This window comes from Hemitrygon akajei, chromosome 7, assembly GCF_048418815.1.
Source record: "Hemitrygon akajei chromosome 7, sHemAka1.3, whole genome shotgun sequence".
Classification (NCBI taxonomy): Eukaryota; Metazoa; Chordata; class Chondrichthyes; order Myliobatiformes; family Dasyatidae; genus Hemitrygon; species Hemitrygon akajei.
Window position 1 is genome coordinate 161,057,921 of NC_133130.1, and position 27,020 is coordinate 161,084,940.

Below are 27,020 nucleotides of genomic sequence, written 5' to 3' on the forward strand. Positions count from 1 at the left end.
AGTACCCAAGACAACTTTAGAGAGTGGTGTCTTAGAAAGGCAGCGTCCATTATTAAAGACCTCCAGCACCCAGGGCACGCCCTTTTCTCACTGTTACCATCAGGTAGGAGGTACAGAAGCCTGAAGGCACACACTCAGCAATTCAGGAACAGCTTCTTCCCCTCTCCCATCCAATTCCTCAATGGACATTCAAGCTTTGGACACTACCTCACTGTTTTTGAAATATACATAATTTCTTAGTGTTCACCTGGTGCCTCAACAACAGCTCCATAGCAAAGAAAGCCCAGCACCATCTCTACTTTCTGCGAAGGCTGAGCAAAGTCCATCTCCCACCCCTCATCCTCATCACATTCTACAGAGGTTGTATTGAGAGCATCCTGAGCAGCTGCATCACTGACTGTTTCGGAAACTGCACCGTCTCGGATCACAAGACCCTGCAGCGGATAGTGAGGTCAGCTGAGAAGATCATTGAGGTCTCTCTTCCCGCAATTAGACATTTACACTACACGCTGCATCCGCAAAGGAAACAGCATTATGAAGGACCCCACGCACTCCTCATACAAACTCTTCTCCCTCCTGCCATCTGGGAAAAGGCTCCGAAGCATTTGGGCTCTCACGACCAACTATGTAACAGTTTCTTCCCCCAAGCTATCAGACTCAATACCCAGAGTCTGGACTGACACCAACATTGCCCTCTACTGTGCCTGTTGTCTTGTTTATTATTTATTGTAATGCCTGCACTGTTTTGTGCACTTTATGCAGTCCTGGGTAGGTCTGTAGTCTAGTGTAGTCTTTTTCTGTGTTGTTTTTACATAGTTCAGTGTAGCTTTTGTATTGTTTCATGTGGCACCATGGTCCTGAAAAACATTTTCTCGTTTTTACTGTGTACTGTACAAGCAGTTATGGTCGAAATGACAAAAAAAAGTGACTTGACTAATTGATTTACTTGTTTATTTACTATTGATTCATTTTATTTATTTCTCTCTCTCTCTCTCTCTCTCTCTCTCTCTCTCTCTGCGCTAGATTATGTATTGTACTGAACTGCTGCTGCTAAGTTAACAAATTCACGTCACTTGCCGGTGATAATAAACCTGATTCTGATTCCTCTTGCCCTGATTTCCACAAATTAATCTCAAAATCTATAAAGTAGGAGTCTGAAGCTGCATCTGCAAGGTAGTACTTACATGGACCTCAACAGAAAAACTTAATGACTACGGCAATGGGTGGAGGTATAAATTACAGAGCAAAGCAGACTCCACAGAATAGAAATGGCTTAAAAGCAGAAAGTAAACAACAGTAATAAAAACTCTCTAGCTGGAAAAATGTTAAAAGACAGATTTACATTTAAGTAGCCCCTTGCATATCTTCAGGATATCCTGAAACAGATGAGAGCCAATTTTTAAATTGCAGTCACCAATGAAACTCAAACCTGGCAGCCTTTCCTACACAGAAACATCCTACATCTTGCAATGTGATAAACAATGATAAACAATAGTTTCAATGTTTTCACTGAAGGATAAATATTATCCTAAATATTATCCTTAATATTAAACAAGGACAGAGGAAAACAACCTTGTTTTCAAAACAGTTATACAGTCAGGGCATAGAAACAGGCCATTTGGTCCACCGTATGCATTCTGACCCTTAGGCACCAATTGACATCTAAACAATAAGTGAAAAGCATATTGACCTTCAATTAAACATTTTGAACATAGAAAACCTACAGCACAATACAGGCCTTTCAGCCCACAATGCTAATCCGAATATATACTTACTTTAGAAATTACCTAGGGTTACCCATAGCCCTCTATTTTATTTGAGGGACAGGGTATCAAATGTTTGAATATAGAAAGCAGGACAAATAATTAGATTTCTGCATGAGCTTCCACTTCAATTTCCATTTCTCTGTTGATGGTCTTAATCATGACATGCATTTCTATGAGAGCAAAACAGCTTCTCACCTCTTATTCATTCATATGAGAACCAAGAAATAAGTATTAGCAAGCACCAGAGCCAAATTTATACTGCTCTCATATCAGATATACAGCGTCAGTTTTGACATAATGAGTAGCATTCTTATGAATCAAAAAGTCCTATGTTATAGTCCCATTCCAGTACTCAAGCACATAATCCAGGTGAACAGCCTTGCTCTGATACTGCAGTATTAGGAGTCTTTTGGATGAAATGTTAAATCCTACCCATATAAACAATCCAAGGTCGACACAAAAGATCCCTTGACATGATATAAAAATTAACTAACTATTCTTCCCAGCATTTATCTGGCCCTTATCACATTGCTATTTATAGGGTGACACTCACAAATGAATACAAATCAGTGCACTTCAAAACAAAAATAGTTTACTGACTAGTAAACATTTTAGGATAGAATACAATATTGTGAGATTGCGAAAGTAAAATGTTAATCAGGAGTGGGAACCTCACCCCAACAACCACAGATTACATTTTATGTTAAGTGACCTGATAGCACAGAACCAACAATCTAAACCCCAGGTTGAAAAGAAAACAACTGAAAATTGAAGAGATCTCTGCAATCCAATATTTCTCACTGGCTTGAGAGTAATAACCATTCTTAGTTTTGGATCTGCTTTCTTCTTTGGTCTCTTGTACCACTAAACTAATATTTGAATATGTGATATTTATACAGCAACCAAGACAATTCAGATACAGCCTGCTATTTCACATGGAGAATACTCATCTTAATTCTTGTGGCCATTGTGTAGGGCAAGTTTCCAGAAGCAGCAAAGGGTTACATTATTGGGCAATCTATTTCAGTGATACACTTTGCCCAGGATACAAGAACTTTCAAAATAGCACCAATTCCAAACAAGGCAGCAAATGGGACCTCAAATTAACATTTCATTGAATAAACATTGAATAGGATTTGATATTGGAACATTTATCTCCAAATTTTAGAATTGCCTATATATCAACATCCATAACAGCAGCATCACATCAAGGTGGTGGCTCATGGACAATAATGACAGCAGTAAATGCTGGATTTGTCAGCCAATCTGCATCCTCAATTAAGTTAAGAAACAAAACACAGCTACTTCCGGCCAGTGCACCTGTACAGAAAATCACTGGTTAATTCAGCCCTCCAGTAGTAAATCAATACTATGGATGGTGGAGACCTTAAAAGTGGAATGGTACAAGTTCTGAACAGGTCTGGCAGCTTCTGCAAAAGAAATAAAATCAACATGCCAGTGCCAAACCACTACTCATATTTGCTCAGACAGCACAGACCTGTGCTGCTATGATTTCTCTCTCCTCTAGGCCCATCTTTTATTCTTGCACATGCTCCCATCACCACTTTTATTTGCCTTGCACCAATAAACCCCTTCTTAAAAAAAATCCTTGCACCTTACACTTTACCACAAATGAACCCTCCTGTTCCACACATTATCATGCCACTTTCTTTCTTTAGTACTTGGTTGAAAGGTGTTGCTGCAGTTAAGCCAATTTTTTTAAAAAAGCAAAATATTGAGGACCAGGTCACTGCAGGCACAACATGGAATTATTTATCACTGTTTTACCTGACAGGGCGTGAGAATCACCTTCTCAAACAGACTGCATTCACAGGAAAGACTGCATTTGTTACTGGGTAGGGAAGTCATGGTGGTATGCTACTTGAAGGGAATTTGCAGATGATTATCTTTCTTGGTTGCAGAGAGGATGTTGGCAGTTACCTGAGTGAATCACTACAGTACATCTTGTACACAAATGTAACAGGTACCATCTATGTGAGAAGGCATGCATTAATTCACTTAATTCACTGATTTAAAAAAAATTAAAACTACAGTAAAGCAGAAATCATTGCTCCACTTCTAAGAACTGTATACGAAAGAAGCATAGATAGTAGACAGCCAGAGTTATTTTCTCAGGGCAGAAATAGCTAACATGGGGCATAACTTTACAATGATTGAAGTATGGGGATGATGTCAGAGGTAAGTTCCTTCAGAGTGATGTGTGCATGAAATGCTCTGCCATACATTAGAGACAGTTAAGAGATTCTTAGGTAGATGGATGAAAGAAAAATGGAGGGCTATGTGGAAGGGAAAGGTTAGATCTTAAAGTAGGTCAATAGGTCAGCACAACATTGTGGGCCGAAGGGCCTGTATTCTGCTATACTGTTCTGTTCTAACTGTTTGAGTTCCTGGATGATGAGATTGAAAGAGTTAGGAGAGGTTCAGTGATAGCTTTAAATTACAAGGAGCTTGAAGTTCAAAGTTCAAGATTCAAATCTTCATTTATTATCAAAGTATACAACCTGAAATTCTTCTTCTCTGGGTAGACATGAAACCAAGAAAGAAAAGAAAGGCAGCACGATCATCAACCCCCCAAAATCCCTCCACCTACACAAAAAACAAATGAAAATGGAACAGGCACATCAAACCCCAAATCCCTCTTGCCGCACAAAGACAAAACACAAGAAATAACAGGTGAAAAACACAGAATATATAAAAAAAAACTAAAACTGAAAAATAGTCCATAGTCCAAATCCACATCCAAAACACAGAAAACCTGGGGAGCATTTTCCGGGCACAGCGGCAGAGTTTTGCACTTGGTTTCCCTCTTCCCCAGTTCTGATCAACTTAGTGCAAAACATTAACTCACCACAGATGCTGCTTCTCCTGTTTTTTAATTTCAGTTTCTGGCATCACTGTATACCCACATCTTCCCCATCCAACCATCTATGACAGTAATAAAATATTCCGAGTATAATGCAGTTTTCTGGAACCACACTCCACAAAGATTCATAAACTTCAGTACAGATGGGAAAAGCAAGAGGAGGAAAATTCCAAAAACATCAGATAATTAGTAATAGACAATGAGACCAAAATTTATACATGGAGAAGAATATGGCAGGAGAAATTAAAGAAAGGGGCTAATTATATAAATTATGGCATTATTAAATTAAATAGAGAGAAAAAAATTACTTATTATTAAATTTACCTGCAATGGAAGAAATCTGACCAACAGGAATGGTTGCTGTCTTCTGAAGATCCATTTTAATCTTCTTAACCTACAAGTGTATAATTTAGGAAATTATAACTAAAATGATAAGGATTATGTAGCATTGCCTTCATATGCTTATTCCCCAATTAAGACTTCTTTATTACATTTATTTTTAAGGATGCGATTGCACTGGCAAGACTGAAATTTATTACCCAAACTCTCACTACACTTGTGAATGTACAGTAAGCCAACTTCTTGAATCTTCTTCAAATGGATTTCACAATCTGGTTGGGTGGGGAGTTTCATTATTGAGAAGCAACAATAATGAAGGAATTACCATACATTTCTCAGTCAGGATGGCTTGTGATATAGATGGGACCCTACAATTGATGTACTCCCATGAGCCTGCTGCCATTTTTCCTAATGAATCAGATTTGTTATCACTGACTCATATGACGTGAAATGTATTGTTCATCAGCAGTACAGCGCAAGGACGTAAAACTACCATAGGAAATATAAAAAATGAATAATGTAATAAGGAATACAGATACTGCTCATAAACCATTCAGAAATCTGATGGTGGAAAGGAAAAGGCTGTTCCTGAATCAGTGAGTGAGAGCCTTCAAGCTCCTATAGCTCTTTCTCTAATGGTTATAATGAGAAGAGGTCATATCGCAAATGATGAGAGCCCTTAGCAATGAATGCCACCTTCATGAAGCATCATCTTAATGATGGGGAGGGTTACAGAATTGTCAGATATCCCAGCTGTTTAACTACACTGCAGATTGTACAGGATACACTGTCACCACAGTGCTCTAGTGCAAGATTATAGACAGATCCTAGCTGTAGGATACCTACTATGCTGATATTATTTAGTTAGCAATAATTCCCTGCTCAAATAAATAGAAGATCATATTACAGAATCAGATATGCCACAATGCAACCGCTTTACAGCCCTACAAAATTCACATCAAATGTAGGAAGGAAAAATCAACTGTCCCTTCCAAAACTCAAATTTCAATTAGTTGTCACCCACTTGCTACAATCTGCTTCTATCGCCAACTGCAAATGAAATTAGGAACTTGATTCCCTCATAATGCTAATGAGGAGAGGTTTCAATTAGAAATTTCAGAACACTAAAGGGACTGGATGTACTTCATGAGTCGTTGTTATTATTTTTACCTTACTATCCTTGCTGTTGTTAAGATCAGTGATGGATGCTGCACATTGATCACAGATATCCTGCAATCGTTGGTACCACTGCAAAGTGCTTGGATCTGCCTTTATCTGCAGCCCTATAATTGAAAAATAACAATTGTACAAATTAAATTTTGCAGATTGCTTTATCCACCAGTTTAAAATTCTTTACATAGCTGTAATAAGACAAATACAAATGCACATTCCTATATTACAAGTAACATAACCAGTTAGTAAAAGATTGATGTAACAACCAAGCAGATTCAATTGTTCCTGTCAATCAGAGTGCACAGTGAAAAGAACTCAGTTGAAATGCACTAAGATCCAAAAATGGCTTTCATACTTCAGATTAAATATTTTAGAGCCACTGACTCCAACAGGAATATTATGAGACAAATCCAGTAACTAATTGTTGCTGTCTCACTGGCAGTTCTTCTGAGGGCAGCTGAGTTTAAACCAATTGAGTTCTAGAAACCCACTTTCCTGGATTTTGTCAGTATTGTGGCGACCCACTTCCCAGCGCACTCGAACCGGCTCACAAAGTGGCGCGCGCCGGCATTGAGGCCGGTCCCAAAGAGGGCGCCAAGCCTGCTTCACCAGCAAGGGGAAAAGCCCGCGCGCGGGACGGGACTGTGAATACACGCCTCCTACAGCATTCCCGCCCGGGGAGGGCGGGAACAGGAAGGCTTTAAAGCGAGGCCAATAAGTTTGAATAAACCTCTTTTGCAACTGCAGCTCACCAACTACGTGTCGTTATTTCAGCCCTGCGTGTAGCACACTGCTACAGTATCACATTTATCCCTGAACTATAGAGTACATTTCTGTCCCTACCTCAAGTTAAAGAATTTTCATCAAGATCTTCAAAAAAATTTTTTTGTTTTTATAAATCAATGAGCACTTACCATCTCAAATTTAAAAAAGTCAACAGAACAGATTTCTACCTTTAAAAGGAATGCATCTGCAGAACACTGAAATATGTGACACTTCTGTGGACTTCTCTCTGCACAACCACACTTAGAATAAGAACATATGAATTACCAAAATAGATTTCTCACAAATACCAACATCGTAATACCTTCTTTATGACGTGGCTTCTGTTGAGGAGCTGGTGCTACTATTTCATTTTTGACTTCTTGCTTTTTCTGAAGTGCTTTCTCCTCCTCTTCTTTGATCCTCTTCTTCTCTGCCACTACAGCAGCAATTTTTTCATTCATGGCGGCTATCAGCTCTCTCATTTGCAGTAGAGCTTGCTCTGCATTCAGCATGTCCTCTTGTTGTAGCAAGCCACCCTACAAAGACATAAAATTAAGATTGTAGTTTTTATATACTTAAATTGCCAACAGCAGGAAAGTAATTTTCTCCCTTTCCTACTCTTGACAATTCTCAAAGTATGTCTCCACTGGCAGAGGCAACCCCACTTCCTACAAGTTTCTGTCATTTACTCACACACCAAGGTTTGTGAATGGGCTACTCAGTACATGCATTCCAGCCAAGTTCAATCATGTTCTCAGTGTTCGCAGATTTACGGCTATTACCCTTGAAATCACAACAATCCATTTGGAAATGGTCAATTACCAACTCCAATGCAAAAGATCTTTGTGTGAGAGATCTTGACTTAAGCTATCATGCACATTCTGACAACATCCCAAGTGGCTTGGCTCAATTTGCTGGCCTTTATTCAGAACTCCCTTCAGGTAAGAGTTTTTTTTTCTCCACAGAATACAATAAAACTTGTGAGGCCCTAAGATCAGTTTGGTGAATTTGTACTTCCCCCTTCACAGAATAACCTCTTTCCAGTACTGAAACAGAACCTTATAGAACCTTAAATGTAATCTAACTAGAATTTTAGAATTGTTACTAGGCTTGCAGTTTAAAAAAAAAAATAATTATATATATATATATATATATATATATTTCGCATCTGATCTGTGCAGATGTATGCAACCCAGAGAGCTGTGATATCTGTAGGAGGAAATGATTCCTAAATTTCTAATATCAATGAGCTGCGATCGGGAATAGGAATCATAATCATCACAACAGAAACCAATCAACTATTGGCAAGTGTTATCCTGAAATGTTCAGTGACCTAGAATTCATACTTCAACTTCATTCCCAATATTTTTTTGCAGAACTTTAAAAGTAGTTTTGTGTTCTTTTATGAGCAAAATGCTCAGGATTTACTTTTGAATGGTAAAAATGAAACATTAATTCTACCTTACAGAAAGTACAAGGTTAGGAGAATAATCTTTTATGCACATTTGGAAAAAGTTAATCTTCCCCAATCACCAGAAGGTGCTTTACATATCAGGCAAAAGTACCTAAGGACTATGGAACCAAGAAATAAAAGGGACTTATGATATAGTTCAACAATATTTTAACTGAATGTAGAGCAGATTTTAGAGAATGAATAGTCCACAAAGGCTCTAAAAGAAAACCCAATAAATATATCCAAAAACCGTTTGCTGTTCCTCCCAGCTTCAAAAAAAAAAGTGCATGCTGAAAACAGCTTCAAAAGCCTAAATTTCAATATAATATAGCCTTAAGAATCTAATTCTGATAAATTAAAGGCACAGCAGGCTTCAAATAAAACTAAAAAGTTCTCCCCCCCCCCCCCCACCCTCATCAATTAGCTATCTTTACTAATTTGGGCTTATAGGAATCAAGAAGTCTCCAGTGATATTTTTTTTAACCAAAGGCTTAGAAGTGCAAATACACTTGAACAGTGGGAAATGGGGTTTGGGTTGGTGGGAAGGAATCAAAACAAGCCTAACCTCATACACATTAACTTTTCAATGAATACCCAATAGTAGCTACTAGCTTCTCACTTCTATCACCCACATAGACAACAAAATCAGCATTTATTACACAGTATCAGAGGAGAGCAGCCCTAATAACAAAAGGTGACAAAGGCAGTAAGGATCTTAGCTCAGCTAAGAACTCTAATATCAAGGAACAGAGTACAAGAATTTTAAAAAAAAACAAAGAAAATATTGTAATAATAAGACAACAAAGAGATTGGGCAAACCAAAACAGCATTAATAATGTCATTCACAGAATATATACAAGATGTTTTACTAGTACAGTAGATTCAGAAAACAAAGAAAGAGGCAACTTTTTGTTCCATCAGTTCCCACATTTAAATTTAAATCTGGTAACTCAAGCAGAACTGGGCTTATTCATGTCATGCACACACCTCTGATGTGAGCTTAATAACTCCCGACACCAGGCTGCACAGCTGATTGCCACGATTACTGTATTCGGAGAGGTCCAGTCCAACCAGCTCCTTCTGTTTTAAGTAGGGCTCAATCTGCAGATTCAGATTTAACACTTCAGCCTGGATGGCATTCAGCCGGCGCAATCGCTCCCGACTTTCTGCTTGCCTCTGACGCTCCAACTCCTTCTGTCGTAGCCGCTGCTGCTCAGCTTCTCGTAGTTTCAGGTTCATATTCTGCATAAAACAGAAGAAAAACAACAATGAAAAACAAACAATATCCCTTAATCCAAACTTGAAACGGAAAAACTGGAATTGGTTTCTGCGTTCCGCAGAGATCAGTTCCTACATAACTCCCTTGTCCATTAGTCCTCTCCACTGATCTCCCTCCTGGCACTTACCCTTGCAAGTGACACACCTGCCCCTATACCTCCTGCCTCACTACTATTCAGGGCCCCAACAGTCCTTGCAAGTGAGCTGACACTCACCTGTGAATCTGTTGGGATCACACACTATGTCCGGTGCTCCCGGCGTGGTCTCCTGTATATCGGTGAGACCCAACGTAGATTGGGAGACTGCTCTGCCGAGCACCTACGCTCCATCCAGCAGAAAAAGCATGATCTCCCAGTGCCCACCGATTTCAACTCCACTTCCCATTCCCATTCAGATATGTCTATCCATGGTCTCCTCCACTGTTGTGACAAGACCACACTCAGGTTGGAGGAACACCTTATATTCCATCTGGATAGCCTCCAACTTGATGGCATGAACACAGATTTCTCAAACTTCTGGTAATGCCCCCCTTCCTTCACCTTTCCCCATCTCCTTTTCCCTCTCTCATCTTATCTCCTTGCCCATCCATTGCCTCCCTCTGGTGCTCCTCCCCCTTTTAATTCTTCCATGGCCTTCTGTCCTCTTCTATCACACTTCACCTTCTCCAGCCCTGTATCTTTCACCAATCAACCGCCTAGCTCTTTACTCCACCTCTCCTGCTTCAGGTTTCACCTATCACCTTGTGTTTCTCTCTCCTCTCAGCCACCTTTTAAATCTACTACTCAGCTTTTTTTCTCCAGTCCTGCCGAAGGGTCTCAGCCCAAAACGTCGACTGTACTTTTTTCCATAGATGCTGCCTGGCCTGCTGAGCTCCTCCAGCATTTTGTGCATGTTGGTTGAACTGGAATTGGTTTATTATTTTCATATATACTGAAGTTCAGTGGAAAAAAATTGTCTTGCATACTGCTCATACAAATCAATTAATTACACATTGCACTGAGGTAGAACAAGGTAAAATAATAACAATCAGAATAAAGTGCAGCAGCTACAGAGGAAGTATAATACCTGTAGACGATCAGGTGCAAGATCATAATGAGGTAATGAGGTTCATCTATCATACTAGGGAACCATTCAATAGTCTTATAACAGCAGGGTTGAAGCTGTCCTTGAGCCTGGTTCTATTTTTAAATGTTCTGCCTAATGGAGATGGGATAAGAGAGAATATTTAGAGTAGGAGGGGTACTTGATCATACTAGCTGTTTTACTGAAGCAGCAAGAAGTACAGAGAGAGTTCATGGAGGGGAAGCTAGTTTCCATCACGTGCTGAGCTGTACACACATTTCTCAGCAGGTTCTTGTGGTCACTGACAGAGCACACGCCATGCCAAGCTACAATGCATCCAAATAGATGCTTTCTATGGTGCATCGATAAAAATTAGTGAGGATCGACAGGGACAAGCCAAATTTCTTTAGCCTCCTTGAGGAATTAAGAGGCACTGGAGAGTTTTCTTTTCTGCAATGTCTACGGTTGGCAACAGGATGCAATATTAGTGATGTTCACTCTTAGGATCTTGAAGCTCTCAACCTCAGTACATTGATACAAGCCATAAGATACAGGAGCAGAATCAGGACATTTGGCCCATCAAGTCTGCTCCACCATTTCATCATGACCGATCCATGTTTTCTGTCAGCCCCAATCTTCTGCTCTCCCCTGTATCCCTTCATGCCCAACTAATCAAGAATCTATCAATGTCTGCCTTAAATATGCATGAAGACATAGACAGGAGCAAGTGCATCATCTCCCTTTAAGAAGTCAATGATCAGCTCTTTTGTTTTGCAGACATTGAGGGAAAGGTTGCTGTCATGACACTATATTACTAAGCTCCCCAGCTTCTTCCTGCACTCTGACTCATCATCATCTGAAATACAGCTCAAGACTCTTTCACTCCCCTTGATTTTAAGCACCAATGGCATCCTGCTATTCCATACCAAAAAAGGGGCTCACTGACAACTCCACAATGCAGAGTTGTCCACTATTCACCTTTGCTTTGCGCCGGTGCTCTTCCTTTAGCTTTTCTTGACGTCCTTGAGCTTCAAGAGACCTATAAAAGAAATGAAGTTTTGATTGCACGCTCCAAATCATTTTGCTTTCTTTCCCCCACAACCTCTCCCAGAAATCAGATGAAAATGTTTTATATTTGGCTTATATCTGTGTATAACACGAAAGGAAAGCTGTTGCAAAATATCAGGGGGAAGGGAACTAATTGAAACTTCTTTCAAAGACACAGTCACAGCAGGCTAAAGATAGAAAACCTAATACTGAAAGAATATTAAAGTCACTAAACAACTTAGAAAAAAAAGTATTCTTATCTAATTATTCCAATAGCATGCTAGCTTTTTTTGGTTGTTTCTTTTAGTAGGAATAAAATAAGAAAGTTGACAAATTCAGATACAAAGTCAGATTAGCCCAAATATCTGCTAAACTAAACACTCAATAGCAGCAAAATGAAATTACTGAAGCAAATTGTTGTTGCAGAAAGTCCCATTCTTTTTCCAGTGCATGAACATTCAATTTGAATGGGTGCATAGAATGAAGATTTAATTACAGCAATGTGCATCTTACAACACTTTCATCATTACATAGAACAGTATACCATGAGAACAAGCTCTTCAGCCTATGACATTGTGCTGAATTAATGAAATTAGTAATTAAATGCCTAACTAAGCTAATACCTCCTGCCTTCACAATGTCCCTATCCTTCCATTCTCTGCACGTTCATGTGATAAGAGCCTCTTGTGTATCTATCGTATTTGTCTCAACCACGACCATTGGCAGCATATTCCAAGCACCCACCACTCTGTGTAAAAAGAAAACTTGCTTTACATATCTCTGTTGAACTTCTCCCTCTCATCTTAACCTGCATACCCTCTAGTATTAGACAATTTAGTTACAACTGGAAAAAAAAACTTTCATTTAAAAGACCATCTTCAAGATCTCAGAATGTTCCAAGTTGTTTCTCAACCAAGGAAACATCTTTATAGGGTCATCACTGTATAATGCAGCAAACGGAGCAGATTATACTGAATATCCACAGTAAGATCAGATAAATGGAAACATGTTAATGACTGGCTACCTACAAAGGGAGGTAGAAATGGACTAACAAATGTGTCAGTAGTAAACAAAGTACTAAAATTAAAATTCTGAAGGACAATACAAATCATTTAGCAGGACACAGAATATTCACAGACAGCATGGATTTGAAGCGAGTTCAGAGTTTTATTAATTTGATTGAAACTGCAAAGCCAATAGAGTACAAGTTGCATGGATTTTACCATGGCTTCTGGCAAAGTCGAATATGGCAGAATGGCTAGTAAAAGGAAAGCCCAAAGGATCCATGGGAAAGCAGCAGGCAGGATCCATAATTAGGCACTAATAAAAACCAGAGTAATGGTCCACAAAAATAAATAGAACTCATCGTTCCCTTGCTTTTAAATATAGAAATGTGGCAAGGAAATAAAAATTAGCTAAGTATTAACAGTGAAGTTGTTGTAGGCTTCATTAGTTATCAATGGATTGGTGAGGTAGGCAAGAAATTGGCAAACAATGCAACACAAGTGTACTGTAATGCTTTTGGGGAAGGCAACCAAAACAAGGGAATACATAGTAAATGTTATGCAATGATAAACAATTTGAAAAAAGACGGGGCACATCCATAGTTTCTTAAAAGTACTACAAAATGCACAAAAAGGTGATTACATTAGCAGTTAAGACATTTGGAAAGTCCCACTGGTCCGGTTAAAGAATGCTTAAAACTAAGCGTGATCACAGACACTGTACACATTTCTGGTCGCCCCACACAGAAGATGTAACAGTACCAAACCGGCTACCAGGGGAGTTGCAAGGGCTGAAGAACTTTAATTAACAGGAGAGAGCAGCCTTTGACTCTGCAAGAAAAGGAGGTGTTCTTTTCTTGAGGGGTGGTTTGAGATGTATACACTTTTTGGGGGGACGTCACATGATGACGTAGGATCGTGACGTGGAAATCCTGCTCTCCTGCAAAAAACCATACACTTTTTCTGAGGACCTATTTTCATTAACTGTGGGAAGAGCGAAGGGACACAGATTTCAGGTCAATGGCAAGAAGAAAGAGGAAGAAAGCTTTCTTCCATCCAACAAGTGGTGGGATTGGGAATGCACTGTCCAAAAGAATGGGGGGGGTAGGCAGAATCTCTCAAGGTTTAAAACAGAACCTAAACGAATACTTGCTGCTTTATCCTTTAAGATTACAGAACCAAAGCTGGGATATAGGACTCAGCAAAAGAAAACATTTTGTTCCTAGCATGGATGACCAGAAGGGCCAAATAGCTTCTTTCTATACCAGGGGTAGGCAACCTTAAGCACAAATGATTTTCTAGCACGCATTATTCATTAATTTGAGGCAAAACATAACTAGATGTATTTAAATGGATAGTTCCCATATTTCAAGTTTTTTATGGCATTTATCTGGCCCACCTTCCGCTTATTAATACGCGATCCGGCACACAGAGGCAGAAAGGTTGCTGACCCCTGTTCTATACCATACATTTTTGTTACTGTGATGCAGAATATTGACTGAAATAAAAATCATCAGAACATTAGGACAAATACCTGCATGCTTCTTAAAAATTTACATCAGTCAAGAGCCAGAAAGACCACTAGTTTAATGCTGTACCAATGGCAGGGCAATAATCTCTCAGTAAACATGGGGTGCCACGGTAGCGTAGTGGCTAACACAATGCTTTACAGTACCAGCGACTCGGGTTCAACTCTTGCTGCTGCCTGTAAGGAGTTTGTATGTGCTTCCTCCGGGAGCTGTCGTTTCCTCCCAAAGTCCAAAGATGTCATTATAGCTCATTGTAAATTGTCCTGTGATTAGGCTAGGATTAAACCAAGGGATTGCTAGGCAGTGTATCTCAAAGGATCAGAAGGGCCTATTCTGTGCTGTATCTCAATAAATAAATAAATACATAAATAAATAAACCATCTTGGATATTGTGTCATGAGGCCAAAATGAAACTATTGTTTCAGAGCTCATCAGATTACTTAAAATAGCATTGAGAAAAAATAGGTACCAATTTATTTCTAATTCATTAATTATTTCTAACCTGCAATTTTATCTTTAGCAGGAGAGGGTTTAATAAATCCAAAAGGAAGTTTAGGGTAAACATTTCAGTACATGCCACTTTAGGGTTATTCTCATTTATCAACTGTGATTAATTATTGAAAGTTATGAAGAGAGGGATGTATGGCCATTTGACCAAAGAGATGCATACAAAAGCTTTCAAATTTCTTACCCTTTTTCCATCATATCACGCATCTCCTCATATTCCTGACGTTGCTTAAGCTCCAGTGATTCTTCAAATCGCTTCATTTGTTCAGCAGATGACTTGGAGAGATCCTGAACAATTTTCTGTTGAAATTCCTGGCGATGCTTCAGTTCACTCTAGGAAGAGGTACAAAATGAAATTCCGTTAATACTGTATGTCACTATATCCTTGGGGCTTCACCATTAGCAAATTACTTTTGAAGTGAAGTCACTTTTGCTACCCAAAAAAGGCAGCAGCTGAATTCATATATTAAGATTCTACAAACAGATTAGATGATTAATCTGTTTTTGGAGCTATTGGTTGCAAAAGGAAGTGTTAGTCAGTTCATTAGAATTGCATATATAATCTCAGTTTGAGATAATGTTAATATACAAGGCTGGATACATACCAAGATTTGCAATTACAATTTTTTAAAGAAAATTTAAATTTGCACCATTTAATAGTGCCTTCAGGTTGATCCTCACCTAGTCCTATGAAAATATTTGACACCAGTGTAATTATTACTGTACATAATGACTGAGAGAATTATCCTTTGACCTATGCAGTAATACAATGGAATAAAACTAAAGGGAAATAATTTTAACAAAGATGAAGGTCTCCCTCCAAGTAAGAACTGGAATTAGAATGTAAATAAGGTGGGACAGCAGAAACCTGATTGGATGAGGATTACCCAATCAGGAGGGACGGACGACAGGAGTTGAGTACATATACCACTGGACTTGACATGCCTAGACATCATCCCTAATGAAGATGGCAGAGTTTGTCATTGAAAACATCATTAAAATCAATACTCGTACCTGGCTGGAAGCCCGAGAAGAGCTTATTCATCATATACACCAGGAAAAGCACTAGATCCTTTTTGTTATTTTAAAATAATTTTATTAAAGCATTTATAAACAAGTGATTTCATTTATTAGTTACACACCAAGTCAGGTGGAGCACAGATGGCAGCAAAAAAACAGTGGGCTAATTGGCCTGTTCCAATCCATTCAAGGCACTAAGCAATGAAACCAAATATTAGATGGTTAGTGGTGCCTTTTCCTCATAAATTGAGCAACACATGATGCATCACAGAGCTACATATACGAGGAAGGTTTGAAAAACTGATTTCAACCATTCATGGAAAATGTCAATGGGGCAATTCATCAAGGTGGCTTTTGAGACAAAGGAGAGTGGCCAGAAAAGGAAGAACTACAGTGAGGCATTTATTCTAAACAACACCCAGTGCAGAAACCTTGAAGCATTAGTGACAGATTGGAGTACCAGCACAGGCTAAGCAAGCCAAATAGCTTTCCCTTTTGCAATGTCATTCTATATTGCCCAAAATATAATTAATAAAGTCCCATATCATTTTATGGTATTAGTAATTCTGCCTGCTGAAAGTCTGACTTCCTTCAGCAAGGAGGAGGAGAAAAAAATGCAAACATTTTCCTGCTGTGCTTGCACATTGACTAACCATCTTATCAAAACAAATGTAGACGATAAGAAAATAAATGCACACAGAATTTGGGAGTGGATTTGGAAATCAGTTTGGTAGCCAAAACTATAAATTATTCCAGCTCTTAGTTCAGAGCTGGCAAGGTTACAAGGCTCAAATACTTTATGAGGCCTATTAGAATTGGTTTGGATTTGTTACCAAAGAGCCGAGATATATTTGGAACGCAATTCAGAATTGCAGTGAAGTGGGACCATTTGAATTAATAGCTAGAGGAACGTGAAGCAATTACCAAACAGATTAGAACAAATGCCTTCATGAATATGCTTCCACTGCAGTTTAAAATCAATTCATTTTGAAGCAAAATAACAAGAGAAAGGAAAAACAGAACCATTTCCTTGCTGGGGTTAGTAAACTCATGGTATAGTTTTCAAACCAAATCTATACACTTGAGAAATTCAGATTGCCTAAATTGGATAGCCTGAGCTTGATTCGTGTGTATATAGGATGTAACAGTATAGAGAATATTTTTCTTATGGTAGAGAAATTTTAAAAAATAGAGGGTATAGGTTTAAAATGAGAGAGAGGAGTTTTAAAGGGGGGTTTCATGAGAAGTTAGTTTTGAAAAAACAAAGTGGTTGATATTATTATTTAAATGCTGGCACAGGTAGATCGGAAGCCTGAGTGTTGGGTACGGAGGTGAGGGTCAGGCTGATTTCACTTGCTCTCTCATGAATGTTCATTCCCTTCTCCCTGGCTCCAGAGGCTTGAAATAAGCCAGCTGCTGTGCATTCCTGCCTCGCTGGTGTGAAAACTGGAGACCGAGGTTTGGCCTATTCCAGCTGCTCCAGGAACGGATCTGGGACTCATTGGTTTGGGATGCTGTTGGCTTGCTTCCATTCTTTATTCTGTCAAACATTTATTCAATCACTTTGAAAGTTCCTCACAAAGAACAAAGTGACCCCCTGTGATGGGTTTTCATGCCATCATGAAGACATACTAAAGATGGTGTTATAAAATTTGAATATTGAAAAAGTAGAATATTTGGGGCCAATTTATGAATCAGAATCATATGTCATGAAATTTTGTTGTTTTGCTGCAATATAGTGCAAGACAAAATTATTGCAAGTTACTAAAATAAATAGTGCAAAAGACAAATAGCACAAATAAAGTTCATGAACCATTCAGAAATCTAATGGCAGAGTGGAAGCTGTACTAAAACACTGAGTGTGAGCCTTCAGACTCCTGTACCTCCTCCCCAATGGTGGCAATGCAGTGGGCGTGTTCCACATGGTGAGAGTCTTTAATGATAGATACTGCCTTCTTGAGGCACTGCCACTTGAAGATGTCCTCAGTGGCAGGGAGAGTTGTGCCCACAATGGAACACAACAGTCTGCAGCATCTTTTCATCCTGTGCATTTGAGGCTCTACACTAGGCTGTGATGCATTTAGTCAGAACGTTCTCCATTGTACATCTGTAGAAATTTGCACAAGTCTTTGGTGACATACCACATCTCCTCCAGCTGCTAATTAAGTAGAGCTGCTGGTATGCCCTCTTCACGATTGCATCAATCTGTTCGGCTGGGGATATATCCTCAGGACCGCTGACACCCAGGAACCTGAAGCTTCTTGCCCTTTCCGCTGCGGACCCCTCAGTGAGGACTGGTGTGTGTTTTCCCGACTTCCCCTCACAGAAGTCCACCATCAATCTCTTCAGCTGAATGACCTGGAGCGTGAAGTTGTTGTTGTGGCACCATTCATCCAGTGGATCTATCTCACTCCTGTACACCTCCTTGTCACCAACTGAGATTCTGCCAACATTAGTGTCAACAGCAAATTTTAGAGATGGCATTTGAGCTATGCATAGCCACAGCCATGAGTGTAGAGAATAGAGCAGTGGGCTAAGCACATATCCTGGAGCTGGGCCTGTGTTGTCTGTCGGTGAGGAGGAGATGTTATTACCAATCCACACTGACAACAGTCTCCCAATAAAAAAGTCAATAATCCAATTGCAGAGGTAGAGGCCCAGGTTTCAAAGCTTGTTGATTAGTACTGAGGGAATGATAGTGTTGATTGCCTAGCTGTAATCAATCAACAGTAGCCTGACGAGGTATTACTGTCATCTAGGCGCTCCAAAGCAGATACAAAAGTCAGTAAGATCGCTTCCGCTGTAGACCTGTTACAGCAGTAGGCAAATTGCCACGGATCCAGGTTCTCTCTCAGGCAGAAGTTAATTCAAGCCATGACCAACCTCTCAAAGCACTTCAGTACAATAGATGGGATTACTACTGTGCAATCGTCATTGAGGCAGCTCACCTGCTCTTCATTAATCACAGCAGTGCCCAAGAGTAAGACATTTTAAAAAAATCAATGCTAGAAATCTGAAATAAAAGAGCAAATTGCAAACACTCAACACTCAGCCTGAAGCATTAACCGTTTGTTTGTCTTTCCACATGCCATCAGACCTATTAAAGTGCTTCTACTATGTTTTGTTTTTATTTGAACCAAGACAATTATGGTTCAATTAGTAAAAAAAACAAACTTACAGCTCCTCCTTTGATACCAATCTCCTCTCACAAAACTACTGAAACTCATCTTTGCTCGAACTGAACATGTAGATTGAGATAATTCTAGGTGTGGGGAATGTGCCAGCAAATTACTGGCCCATTCCTCACACCCAGAATTGCATTACCAGACATTGTGTGACGAAGGTTATCTTGCTCAATACGCAGTGCTTGAGAGAACGCTTACCCTGTTTTAACTGCTGGGATTTAATCTCACAAATATTTTTCCAGCACTAAGCATTTCAGAAAAAAACAATACATATTGCACAAAGGACTTGTTGCCTGCAAACCCCAGCAGAATGACAAAATAGCCCCAAGTAAATGCTAGTCATAGAAAATGTTAAGATTCATGAATTTTTAGAGAAACAAAACTGGGGATTGGAAAGTTGAGGCAGAATAACAGTCAGAATCTTATTAATAGACAAAAAACATCAAAGACAATAGGACCTATACCTATAACCCTTTAGATGTTTTTGGTCTGATATTCATAGGTACCCGAAGACCCAGAAATGAACTGCTTCAATGACCTAGCAGCATTCCCAGTTGTGGCAGACCACTTGCTGCACTACTCATCCAAATATTCAGCATCTTAAAGCACAAGCAATACTTTTATTTTCCATTTCTCACCTGGCCTCTAAATCTATGGAGTCCCTCGTACATTTTAACATAACCTTCAATTTCAGTGGCTTCTGGTGAAAGCAGCAGAAGTGTACGTTCTGGAGTCAATTCCTGCACCAACTGCTAAAAATAGAAAGAGAAATTAAATGATGATAGAGCATATTGTTCTAATTGAACTTTTTATATAGCATCTTTAACATATTAAAACATTCCAAGGTAATTCACAGAAATGTCATTAAACTAAATTCAACACTCGGTAGGTCAAAGTATAAAAGATTTGAAAACAAGGATATAATTTTAAAAATAAGGTATTGTAGAGTAGAACCTTCAACAAAAATGAGTGATTCATGAAATGGAATTGAATTGAGATAGGATACGTACAGCAGATTTATAGATAGGCTCAAAGTTTATGCAGTGGGAGACGTGAAGCTCAGTAGGGTTAGCCATGTGTCCAGAGAAAGCATAAGGAACAATGTCGTACATAGATAGAAACTGCAATTTTAAAAGCTGGTCCTAACACTACACAAAGGTAGCATTTTAAAAGGTAAACCACAATCCTCAGCTTCATGGACAAATTAATTTTTGACTCCAAGAGTTTGCTTTAAAATTTACAGATTTTTTTTAAAAGTACAGACAATTTAGAAAAAAAATACTTGCTTAAGTTCACAAGGCAGTTTATTGGCATTATAGAAGTACAATGCAGAGTACCAATGCTTTGTTGCGAGATGAAGACTTGGCCACAGAAACATTAGACCAGCAAGGGAATGTGAAGGTTAAAAAGAAATCACGCAGCACTGGTCATAGTGTTCCAAACTGGTTGTTTTACCCTTACAAGCATCAGCATAAACAATTATTCCAAAATAGCACTTAACAGAGAGAAAGTTTTTTTTAAACTGGAAGCTCAATCCCCTTGGAGAGAAAGTATGAGAGAGGTGTTCAGATCCAAGGCCAGATGCTTCCTGTCAGGGTCCACCAGAACCCAAGATAGTTTTCTTATCCTAGCAACTAGTTATAATTTGGGATAGGCAGCAAGTTACCAACCAGATGCGCATGATGCCCAACTATTTTAAGAGCTAAGGTCACAAACCCTCTAAGAATACCACAGGGTTTCCAGAAACCAAATGTACCTGTCCACTTTCTAAATTTATTAATTACAGAGGTACAGTGTGGAACAGGCCCTTTCAGGCCACCTAGCTGCACCCAGAAACCCACCAGTTTAACCCAGGCCTAGTCACAGGACAACTTACAATGACCAATTAACCTACTAACCAATACATCTCCGGACTGTGGGAGAAAACACAAGCACACACGGGGAGAATGTACAAACTTTATTATAGAGCTCACCGAAGCTGAACTCCAAACTCCGACACCGCGAGCTGTATTACCATAGCACTAGCAACTATGCTACCATCGCACCCTTTCTACAATGCACCCTAGAAAGTACCTGGACACATCACAGCTTGATATGGCATTCGGTCTGTCCGTGACAGTGAGAAACTGCGGAGATTGTGGACACAGCTCAGCAAGTCATAGAAACCAGCCACCACTCCATGGATTCTGTCTACGTTTGTCACTGCCTCAGTAAAGCAGCCAGCGTATATAAATGGTACAGGAAGACCAAACACCTTGGTAATGAATGATATAAAAAGAAATTATGGCAAGAAATCACAGAATGCAATGCTTGTGGCAAGACAAGGAAAAGCTCTGAATTTTTAAGAGGCTGGTAATATGGAAAAAGTACATTTAAAAGTGTCAGCAAGTAAACATACCACAGTACCTGTTTATCTATAATTATCAAAAATAATGAACTATAAACACTAATGAATAGGGACAAACCTGCAAATTATTATTATTAATATTGTCTTCTGTTCGTGGCTCTGGAGAAGGAACAGACTTCTCTGGTAATTGGCTGTTTCCAGCAAGACCCTGGATCAGGGGTGTCAAACTCTCTGTGGTGTTAGACTGCGCCTCCGGTTGGGAGAAACGGTCCAGTATCCAGGCTGAGGTTACTGAAAGCTTGGGTGTCGATTGGCATTGTTCCAAAATATCCTAGAAGAACAGTACACCAAATGACATAAAACTTAAAAAGCTATGAAATAACTTGTTCCAGTGGAGATGTTTATCCAAATACATAATTATTGCTCTTTCGAACATTTTTATTTCACGTACTTAATCCTTTTAAAATAGGCAATTCTCCTTCACCTTTGTGCCCACAACACCGCTTTATTAGCATTACAACAAAAATAAATACTTTTTTGCTGTTCACAGTTACACTGAACTGGTTAATTAGCATTACATTCATTTTCTGATACAGGTCTCAACCCAAAACACTGACTACCCCTCTGCCTCCATAGTTGCTGCCTGACCACATGTTCCTTCAGCATTGTTTTTTATTGCAACAGATCCAGCATCTGCACTGCCACGTCTACATTGCTATCCCAATTTACTATACACAAGTATATAGAAGGCATCCTTGATACATTTTGTTTTAGGTATTTATTTTTTGTCTTCTGCATTTTAGATTTCTAAACATTCATTTTCCAGAAAATTAAATGTTAGAGAGATTTTTGTATTTTGTTAAAGTAGCATATTAAGTAATGGACCACTTTTCAAATACAAACTTGATTACTTTGTAGGTATATAGCCCAGTGCATCATTAAACAAAGATAAACATCTATAAAATAATAAATTAAATGATTAACTGAAACAGAAATGGGTGTACAAGGAATGAAACTGGGCAAAGGACAACCAAACCAAAAGATGAGGGAGTGGCAGATGTGACAGTTTAACCTTCATATCATCAATTCTTACACCATGGCAAGCGTGAGCATAGCAACAAGACACAAATTGGTCATCCTGCATCAGCAAGGTCTCTCCTAAGCAGAAATTTCACATCAGACAGGAGCTTCAAGATGTGCTGTCCAAATTCTTCTGAAGAAGCACAAAGAAACGGGCAAGTTTGAGGGCCAGAAACTCAAGTGGTGGGCCACAAAACTGAGTGCAGCAGACAAGAGATACATCAAACTGATGTCCCTTCCAAATTGGTAGTCCAACAATGCTATCAGCTCTGAGCTCACAGAAACCACTGGAACCCACATACACCCTCTGCAGCCCAGAGAAGTCTTGTCAGAAGTGATCTTCATGGAAAAGTTGCTGCCAAAAAGCCATTAGTCACGTGGAAACAAAGCAAAGAGGCTCACCTACACACAAAAACACAAGGGCAGGGGTGCTGAATAGCAGCAAATACTCTGGACTGATGAGTCAAAAATTGAAAATTTTGGCTCAAACAGGAAGCAGCTTGTCCATAGAAGTGCTGCAGAGTGCTACCTGGATGAGTGCTTGAAACCAAAATGAAGCATGGCAGAGGTTCCCTGCAGATTTGGGGCTGCGTTTCTGCAAATGGAGTTGGTGATCTGGTCAGAATTAATGGAAACCTCAATGCTGAAAATTACAAGCAGATTCTCATACATCATGCAATACCATCAGGAAGGCGTCTGACTGGTCCCAACTTGCAGGACAATGACCCCAAACACATGGCCAAGATCATAAAGAACCATCTTCAGCGGAAAGAACAAGGAGTTCTGCAAAAGATGGTATGGCCTCCACACATCCCTGATCTCAACAGCATGGAGGCTGTCTGTGATTACTGGGAGAGACAGAATCAAACGAGACTGCAAGCTCTCCAAAATGCACAGAACAACCTACCAGCTGCTTGTCTTAAAAAAACTGCACACCAGTGTATCTAAAAGAACTGATGAGTTTTAGAGGCAAAGGGTGATCGCACCAAATATTAATTTGATTTTTTTTTACTGTTTACTTAGCACCAGAATCAGGTTTAATATCACTGGCATATATAGTGAACTTTGTTGTTATGCTGCAACTGCTCTTTTTAGTAAATTTTTTGTTAACTAGAAACTTTTCATTCCATTATTTTTGAAAGCACCTTCACTTTACAGAATTTTTCTTACATTTGCCCAAGACTTTGGCACAGCACTGTAGATATCAATATCACACAAAACACAATAAAATTAGAGCAATTGTTGGCCATCAGCCCCTAAATCTTCTCAATATGCGGTTGAGAGCTTCAAGTTCCTAAGCATGAGCATCACTGGTCCTAGTCTGGCCACACCAGGCAAGAAAGTCCACCAGCTTACCAATGCCTCTGGTTCCTATCTTATAAGATCTAATAAGATAAAGGATAAGATGGACACATCACAGATTCGCATGGCAATTGCTCCGTCCGTGGCCACCAGAAACTGGAGAGTTGTGAACACGGCTCAGCAAGTCATAGAAACCAGTCTCCACCCCATGGATTTTGTCTACACTTCTCACTGCCGCAGTAAGACAACCAGCATATTCAAAGACTCCACCCTGGGCGTTCTCTCTTCTCCACCTTCCCACTGGGCAGAAGATACAAAAGCCTGAAAGCACATACTATCAGGCCCAAGGACAGCATCTTTCATACAGTTAGGAGCCTAATAAACAGTTTCCTAGTACAATACAATAGACAACTTTACAATCTACCTACTTATGACCTTTGGACTTTAATTGCCCACCTGCACATACTTCCTTTGTAACTGTAACACTTTATTCAGCACTCTGTTATTGTTTTACCCTGTACATACTACCCCAATGTACTGTGGTAATGAATTAATCTATAGGAGCAATATGCAAGACAATTTTTTTCACCATACCTTGCTACATATAACCATATAACAATTACAGCACAGAAACAGCCCATCTCGGCCCTTCTAGTCTGTGCTGAACGCTTACTCTCACCTAGTCCCACTGGCCCGCACTCAGCCCATAATCCTCCGTTCCTTTCCTGTCCACATACCTATCCAATTTTACTTTAAATGACAATACCGAACCTGCCTCTACCACTTCTACTGGAAGCTCATTCCACACAGCTACCACTCTCTGTAAAGAAGTTCTCCCTCGCGTTACCCCTAAACTTGTGCTTCTTAACTCTCAACTCATGCCCTCTTGTTTGACTCTCCCCTACTCTCAATGGAAAAAGCCTATCCACGTCAACTCTATTTATCCCCCTCATAATTTTAAATACCTCTATCAAGTCCCCCCTCAACCTTCTATGCTCTAAAGAATAAAGACCTAACTTGTTCAACCTTTCCCTGTAACTTAGGTGCTGAAACCCAGGTAACATTCCAGTAAATCTTCTCTGTACTCTCTCTATTTTGTTGACATCTTTCCTATAATTCAATGACCAGAACTGTACACAATACTCCAAATTCCGCCTTACCAATGCCTTGTACAATTTTAACATTACATCCCAACTCCTATACTCAATGCTCTGATTTATAAAGGCCAGCATACCAAAAGCTTTCTTCACCCTATCCACATGAGATTCCACCTTCAGGGAACTATGCACCATTATTCCTAGATCACTCTATTCTACTGCATTCTTCAATGTCCTACCATTTACCATGTATGTCCTATTTGGATTATTCCTACCAAAATGTAGCACCTCACACTTATTAGCATTAAACTCCATGTGACAATAATAAACCAATCTAACCTATCGTGGCTAAAATGTGCCCCAAAATATTCCAGGCCTCATCTCATTTTCTGTGCCAGTTCCCTAACCTCTAATAGCAAACGTTCCAAATGATCCAGCCTCCAGGGTAGAATATTCCAAAAATGGACAACTCCCTGTGAAAAGTTCCAACACACCTCAGTTTTAAGTGCTTAATCTTGTAACTATAACATGAATCTCTGCAAGCTTATGTCTTTGAGTGATACAAAGTAGTTCAGAGTAACTGAGATACAGTCACAGACATATTCAAACAGTACAAATTTTGAAATTGAGGCTTTTAAGGACCCCCCCCCCCCCCACACCCCAGTGTAGATTGATAAGGGTAGTGGACAAGCGAGGCAATGAACTGATAAGGTGGAACCAGATAAAGGTTCTGAATAAATTGTTTCAAGAATACGAAGGTGATTGATGTTGGAAGCAAACAGAAAACATTAACAGCAACACATGGGTTGAAGTTATGTTGACTGAAGTGAAATTTCCCCCTAACAGGATCATGTTTAAAAGAAAGCAAGGTAGCTGAAAAGAGAGAGGCACAAGGACTGCTGATGCTTAAGTGGTGGTGGAATTCAGCAGACAGGATGCATCTGTGGAGGAAAATATACAGTATTTCAAATTGAGATTTTTACAGACCAGTTGTCCATTCTCGACTCTGGATGTCAATTTTCTAATTCGTTCCAAAGATGTTGCCAGTCCCACTGTTTCTCAATCCAAAAGAGAGGTGGCAAAGTAAATTCAACTGGGGAACGGGTACAACAGTGGTGGGGGGGGGGGGAATAACCATGGAAACTCAGAAGGGAATGGGAAGAAGACACCCAAGTAAAGGGAAATAGAACAAAAAATGCTGGAAACACTTAGCAGGTCGGATGGCATCTGTGCAGAAAGAAACAGAGCTGAGATTTCTAGTAAAGACTGAACAAGAGTCCCCAAACTGAATAATTTTCTCTATTTTTTTCCCACAGGCACACCATTCCGAGTACTTCCAGCAATATCTGTTTATATTTCAATTCAGATCATGAGTATCTGCACTTCTTTATTACTTCCAAAAAAGGGGGAAATGGGATCGAGAAAAAACACAGAAAATCTGAGCTCTGGGTGAAGAATCCGCAGGGTCTTCTGCCACTAAGATTTCTGACCTCCAGTTATATTGTTTTTCTTGCCCCAGACTTTGGGGACAGGAGGAGGGGCCCAACTCGTTTCTGGACGGAGGAAGAAGGGAAGAACTTAATGGTTTGGGGTCGACGAGGCCGGACAGTTTTGAACCTGGCAACGCAGGCTCCAGACCCACTCGCCCACCAGCCCGACGCGCCAGACTCACGTCTCCCTCCTCCAGCCAGCTCGTATCGTAGCTCAGCCGCCCTTTCCTCGACTGGCGCAGCGCTTCCAGGGTCTCCCATCGTTTATCCTTCGCCGGCATAATCTTTCAGTAAAGAAAATGCGAAAACCCGGCTCAACCTGACCAGCAAAATAAGCCGGACTATCAATCACTTCCTGTTCCGGGTCATGACCCACTCGCCTATCACTATGGAGACTAGATAGCGCCGGTTGAGTGCAGGAAAGAAAAACAACTTTATTTTTAGGGTCATATAGGTGTATAAAGAGTGTGGAATTTTTGTAGTCGTCAAGATACAGTAGGACTGTAAGGAGAGTTGTTAATAGTGGTAATGATCTTTCAATAATCTCTAGTGGTTCCTGAGGACTGGAAGATTGTAAATGTCACTCAGCTCTTTAAAAAGAGAGGGAGGCAAAATAAAGGAAATTATAGGCCAGTTAGCCTGACTTCGGTGGTTGGGAAGCTATGAGGCTCCACCATTAAGGCTGAGATTTC

At 39.7% G+C, this 27,020-nt stretch overlaps 1 protein-coding gene across 2 annotated transcripts in view; it reads right to left on the reverse strand.

Annotated features, from left to right (window-relative positions):
• The window catches only part of gle1 (GLE1 RNA export mediator), a 50,605-nt gene extending 23,925 nt beyond the window's left edge, over positions 1-26,680 (reverse strand). The window contains exons 1-9 of one of the 2 annotated variants that reach the window (XM_073052386.1): positions 26,511-26,680; positions 21,478-21,690; positions 19,651-19,761; positions 14,992-15,140; positions 11,699-11,759; positions 9,368-9,622; positions 7,250-7,463; positions 6,160-6,272; positions 4,975-5,044 (exon numbers count right to left, since the gene is read on the reverse strand). In XM_073052386.1, the coding sequence (XP_072908487.1) occupies positions 4,975-5,044; positions 6,160-6,272; positions 7,250-7,463; positions 9,368-9,622; positions 11,699-11,759; positions 14,992-15,140; positions 19,651-19,761; positions 21,478-21,690; positions 26,511-26,609 (1,285 nt within the window). In that variant the 5' untranslated portion in view covers positions 26,610-26,680. Of the gene's footprint in view, positions 1-4,974; positions 5,045-6,159; positions 6,273-7,249; positions 7,464-9,367; positions 9,623-11,698; positions 11,760-14,991; positions 15,141-19,650; positions 19,765-21,477; positions 21,691-26,510 lie in introns of both variants that reach the window. The other variant, XM_073052385.1, reaches the window with a different exon arrangement.
• Positions 26,681-27,020: the final 340 nt, after the last annotated feature.